Source organism: Buceros rhinoceros, unplaced genomic scaffold, assembly GCF_000710305.1.
Source record: "Buceros rhinoceros silvestris isolate BGI_N320 unplaced genomic scaffold, ASM71030v1 scaffold4361, whole genome shotgun sequence".
NCBI classification, from domain to species: Eukaryota; Metazoa; Chordata; class Aves; order Bucerotiformes; family Bucerotidae; genus Buceros; species Buceros rhinoceros.
Window position 1 is genome coordinate 98,503 of NW_010393610.1, and position 5,822 is coordinate 104,324.

General features: G+C 41.2%; 1 protein-coding gene across 1 annotated transcript in view; it reads left to right on the forward strand.

Annotated features, from left to right (window-relative positions):
• Positions 1-4,586, forward strand: part of LOC104501149 (protocadherin-15-like) — a gene marked incomplete at both ends in the record, with an annotated part of 98,313 nt that extends 93,727 nt beyond the window's left edge. Inside the window, one exon of the mRNA XM_010144911.1 lies at positions 4,493-4,586. Within this exon, the coding sequence (XP_010143213.1) occupies positions 4,493-4,586 (94 nt within the window). The remainder of the gene's footprint in view (positions 1-4,492) is intronic.
• Positions 4,587-5,822: the final 1,236 nt, after the last annotated feature.

Genomic DNA, 5,822 nt, shown 5'->3' on the forward strand with positions numbered 1-5,822 from the left:
TATCCTAGAAGCCGAACCCTAGGCGGCTCCTTCACTGTAAATAGGGTGGCAATACCCAGAGGTGAAGCCGTTCGAGGTGGCCTATGAATTTAGGCTGGAAACAAATTGGCAATCTCTGGTGCGCTCTCGGAAGGCTTGCAGGCACAGCACGCCCCTGCACGTCTGTGGGCAGTGTTGCGGCAGTTGCAGGTGTCACCTCCCAGGGCCTGCCAGGGGTGGCTGGGAGTCCTCCTCCGTCCCCCCTGGCCTCTGGGGCCCTGGCACTCACCCCTCAGCCTCACATCCCCCCCACCCCCCCGGTCACAGCACGCTGAGGGTTTCAGCGCAGGCTTGGGCGTGTGTTTGTCGTTTTGATCTGTCACCTCTTGGTGAGAAGGAGAGCTCTTTGAAGTGTTCTCCTTCCTGCTCTCCTTGTGACTCTTTTTTTGGAAATTGTGCAGAGTTTTCTTCAGCCTTTTTGCACGTTTTTTTCCTAGATGCTGAAATGGCTTTATAGGAGATTAAAGTAGGATTAGTATTAAACAAAACACACAGATGATGTGAGTGGCATATTAAGGCTAAAGGTATTTATCTCAGTGTTAGATAAAAACATTTTTAGATACTTCGAGGCCAAGGCAGAGACCATGAACATGATTCTCTCTCATCCTTTTTCTCATCTGGATTACTTTTTCTCGCAGCCTGCAGCATGTCAGTTAATCCCTGAGTAATTCCCTAACTGGCAGCAGGAGTACTGAGTATTACCAGTTTTACATCTACCTGCTAGATTTCTTTTATCCTCATTCTGAGGATTGTGAGACGATTTTGTTCTTTCTTCTTCAACGTACAACCTGAGCACAATCTGTCATAATTCGGCACCTCCTTCTGTTCCTCAGGGAAAGTGATGTTTAAAAGCTGAGATGCTGAAGGAATACAAGTACATCTGAATCCCTGAGTAGAATACAGGAGACAGTGTTAGTAAAGCAGTATTTGTCAATATTTTATTCTTGGCTTCACTTGCTAATTTTTTTTGGTGAATGAATACTTCACCACATACGTGTTTTCTGTTTTATTCACTGTTCCTTTCCTAAAATATTCTTCTCTTCCAATTTTATTGAAGTGTCCTGAACAATATGAAGTGTCCTGAAAAATATATATGATCTATATGTATGATCTGTTAGGGTAGCGAATTGGTTTGCAGAAACACCTGGAAATAAAATAATACAGAATTGAAGTGTCCTGAACAATATGAAGTGTCCTGAAAAATATATATGATCTATATGTATGATCTGTTAGGGTAGCGAATTGGTTTGCAGAAACACCTGGAAATAAAATAATGCAGAGCATGGCTTAGCCTTTTGTGTCAGTTAATACACATCTGACTTGATCCCAGAGCCCTCAGAGGAAGTTAACGCCCTTCTCAGCAGGGTCACTGCTCTTTCGACATCTGCTGCAGATAAATTCTAAAAGGTTTATTTCAAAAGTTAAAATGTTCTTGAGTAATATGTATATAACAGCAATATAAATTGAGCTCAGCTCAATTAGCAGAAGACAGTACATGAGACTGGAAGCAAAAAGGAGATACACAGTGTTAGCAATTTGTCGCACACAAGTGACAGGACAGGTTACTGGAAGTCCCACCACTTTCACGCTTATTGCCTTCCTGTGGGCCATGTGTGTATGCCAAGCTAAGAATTTACTACTAGTCTAATTAAAGTCTTAATAATCTAATCAAACAGTTAGTTATTGGTAGTCCAGTTATCATGGTGCTAATGCAAATAGCTAAAATTGCAAATATACGTATGTTTTATTATGTGTATATATGCAAATATAAAATAGGTATAATGTTACTTATTTGATGTATATTTGTAACTGCAACATTTATAGATCTATAATCATGTGTGTATACATAAACACGTATTTAAATGATGTATAGCTATATATATTTGTATATAGCCATGTAATTATAGCTATATATGTAGTAGCTACATCTATTTGTATTACTATGTACATGACTATGTATAAAAACGTATATAAATACATACACAAACTTTCTAAGGTTCTGTCCCTTGCTCTGGTGTTACACTTTAACCTTCCACTTCCCCTCTGGCCCCTCAGGGCAATAATTTCCTCCAGGGCAGGGGTCTGTGCTGAGTTTTCAGCGTCTGATGTCCTGCCCTGGATGGAGGATTACGATGCTGATGGTTTCGTCCTCCTCACTCTAGGATCCAGTCTGAGTAATATTTATGCTTGTTAACATGCTCTGTACCATGCTTTTCTTTTTTTTTTTTTGTTTTTCCTCCCAACCGTGTGCAAGTCTGTCTTATGTCTGAACTGCTACTGCGTGTGTTGTCTTTTCCGTGTGTGAGTACTTGTTCGTTGTTCTCTTTGGGACTCAGACTGGTTTGGGGCAGCTGCTAAGGTTGTGTTTCTTTATCAGTAGTAGACAAGTGGAGAGGTGTTTGTAGCCCAGGGGCTCTGGTGTCATCCTGTGCCTGACCTTTCACTACACTAGAGGCCACGCTTGTACTGCTCCGTGTGTAGTTCTGTCTGCACGATACCCGTGTTACAGCTACCTATTAGTTACAAAAAATATGTATACAAATAGGCATCACGCTACACCATAGCAGAAAAGTAAGCAAAAGCTGAAACAACATTAGTGTCAGGTACCGCTCGTTAGGTAATTGCTGTTTAAAGCTAAGATAAGCTCTGAGCAGACCAGGGCGAGCCCATGTGAAGAAACCTGTGGCTTACAAAGCTGTACACAATATTCACGTGTCCCGTGGGTTTTTACCAGCTTCCAGGAACTGTTGTAGGTTCAGTGAAGTTGCTGGCTTTTCCTGTTCTTTAAGGAAGCAAAACATGACATATGCCTACGGTTTAGTCATGTAGCAATGATACAGATCAAATGTAGCATCTCCTGAAATAGTCTTTTCTTTGGGTTTTGAACTTGGATATTAGTTTACCTGCCAACCTTTCAAACCTAGGGGAGAGTTATGCTCCCAGTCACTGTTTCCACCTGTTCCTGAATTATTTATTTGAAGAAACTGCTCACAGTAACAGCTTGCCAGTAAGCACTGGTATTTGTCTCTGCGGAAAACAGTGTTGGGAAAAATCTTGGCTTGGAACTGGATTGTTGGGATCTTCTTCTCTGAGAGAAATTGCAGCCTTTGTTTATTTGTTTTAACAAGACCTCCTCCTGAGCAAGTAGCTGTTTAGGTTCTTAGGTTATGAACATAAAATGTAAGCTCAACCAGTAAAGCTTATACTTGTGCCTGACAAACGCTTGTCTCCGATACGCCCATTAAAAATGGAGTAACCTATGGAAAGTCACGGTCTACCGAGATCCCAGCCCATGTGGATTTTGCACTGCAAAATCATGTGCTCTTAGGCTTTTCTCAAAATCTTAGAAGTGACTGTGACACTTCTGGAGGCATTGCAGGGGAGGGCATCGAGGATAAGTATTCTGCATCCATGTTTCCTGGTGCATGTTTATTAAATAGCCTGTGAATTGGGTGGCATTTGAGATCTCAGTTTGTTACATGCTTGATTATGTTCCCGCGGACACCAAAAACCAGTAAAAGAAATGCAGAGCTTTAGGGCTGGTCACGAAAGGACCGCTTTTGCCAGTTCAGTGCAGCAGAGTTTAGCTTATTTAGACAGGCTTGTCAACTCAGCGGTGCTTTTCTGATGCTTCCTAATACAGAATTAATGAGTTCATGGTGGGGTCTTGTCCCTGTGTTTCTACAGCACACCTCCAGGTGACTTCTAGCCTTCTGCATGAGGAAATCAGATCATCCTAGAGACAAAGTCTAGGTTGATTTATTTGTCCTCATAGCATTTTTATAAAATTTTGGGGGTTGTGTGTGTGGCTTACAAATAAGCCCTTTATTCATTGTCTTTTTAAAATGGGCATCAATAATGATAATATCCCGATTTATTTTGCACAACAGTTGTGCCTATGTTACTATTTTATTATTAGGGAATGTGGTGTGTTTGTGCTTGCACCGAAAAGGCATCAGCTCGTGCAGCACTTGTGCTGCGCTTACACAACATGCAAGTTCGTAGCCTTTCCCTGTGATACTTGAGGAGACTCGTGCTTCAGACCATCTGTGTTGGTTTAGTGCTGGAATCCTGTCAGGGGTATCAAGGCTCCTCTGTAATTAACAGACTGCTCGTGGTTCTCTCTTCTCACTTATTACAGCAGTGCAGCTTCCTGGCACGTGAAGGTCCTGTGTTCAGTGTAGGTCTAGCTTTTGTATAATCCTGTAGATCAGTAGGTTGCTCCTTTAGTCCTAAGTTACACATGCATCAAAGCGGAAAGCATTAGAAATTGGCTCACCATTTTTATTAGCCTTTACCTACACAAAACATGCTTCCAGTTGTAATAAAGCCTAAAAGCCTATTAACTTACTTAAGGGGGAACATTTGTGTAACACAAAGTAGTGGAACAAAGTGCTTGTAGATACCTGAAAATCATTGTGTTAACGTTTTATGTTTTTTGTTTTGTCACTAGTTCTGGACTGCTAGCCTTAGGAAAGCCCTTGGACAGAGAAAGCACTGACCGCTATATTCTGATTGTTACAGCCTCGGATGGCAGACCAGATGGGGTGAGTGTCCTGTGAAAGTTTAAGAAAATGGGCTGCTATGGTATGTAGCTAGGCACCTGAAGTGGTCTAATTTTAGTAGCTTTTGTATGTGTCTGGATCAAATACATCTCTAATCTGCAACAGTCCTACTTCATCTCAAAAGCGTTTGTGTAGATAAACTCTGTATCACTGGGGTAATGTCCTTTGGTCCCGAAAGAGAGTGACTTTGCTGCTACTTCTGCCTTTTTGTTATTCTTCGACAAGAACTAGGGCAGTCCAGGTTTTGTGTTACTCAGCTATGTGCGTCTTCTCACAATCTCTTCTCCGTGCTATTAAATAACCACTCTTCCTTCTTGCCGTCTCCTAAAGATCGGTTCGGTGGGCAGCTGTGTTACAGATTTGTACTTTACCTAGTCCAATACATTGAACTTCTTTTTAGAATTGACAGATGAAGGCACTGCCCAGCTTCAATTTTTTTTAAGCTCTCAAGAAAAATTGCAGAATTGCCCATGCCACTTTTCTTAAAAATAAAACTTTTTTTATTGAGCGGTATTTCTAAGTCATCTTTGTTTGCATTGATCAGGCATGCAGTGACCCTGCAATCACAAACAGAATTGTGATTTTTCAATTTCCATATTTAAAAAAATGGCGGGCTATTTAAGAATATGTATTTTTTTTAATCAAGCAAAGGCAATGGAATACTTTTTTTTCTAAAAGTCTGCAGGAATCCCAGCAGGGGGAATTTACCGCAGCTGGACTGTCCACGGTGCCTGGAATTGCAGCAGTTCTGCTGTGGGCTTATGCCGTGGAATTAATAGCATGGATGGAGGAGAAGTTTTTGTGTATCTGACCTTAAAATTACAGTGTACAAGGACAGATCTAATGAAGAGTTTTATTCAGAGAAAATATCAAGAATATCCTACAAGGAAACCAAGTAATTAGAGTCCAAAGAACTGTTACGACGTCAGTGAAAGGTATTTGTGATTTCCCAATGCGGGCGTAAAACTTGTAATTTCTCACTAAGCATAACAGTTCTTTCTAGTACAGCAGTTACTTGACAAGCAGAAAGACGAGAAAAACACCAGCAGGTTGCTTGACTCTGGTACTGGATGCTCTTGACGTATGGTGGTGTTATGTTGTTGCTATAACAACATACCCTTAAAAAAAATCCGGTCCCCTGCTATCTCATTGTCTGCTTTCCTCTCTCAATACCATGTGGTTTTTTCCTGGAGTTCTCTATCTGCAGGGGTGTGTTAA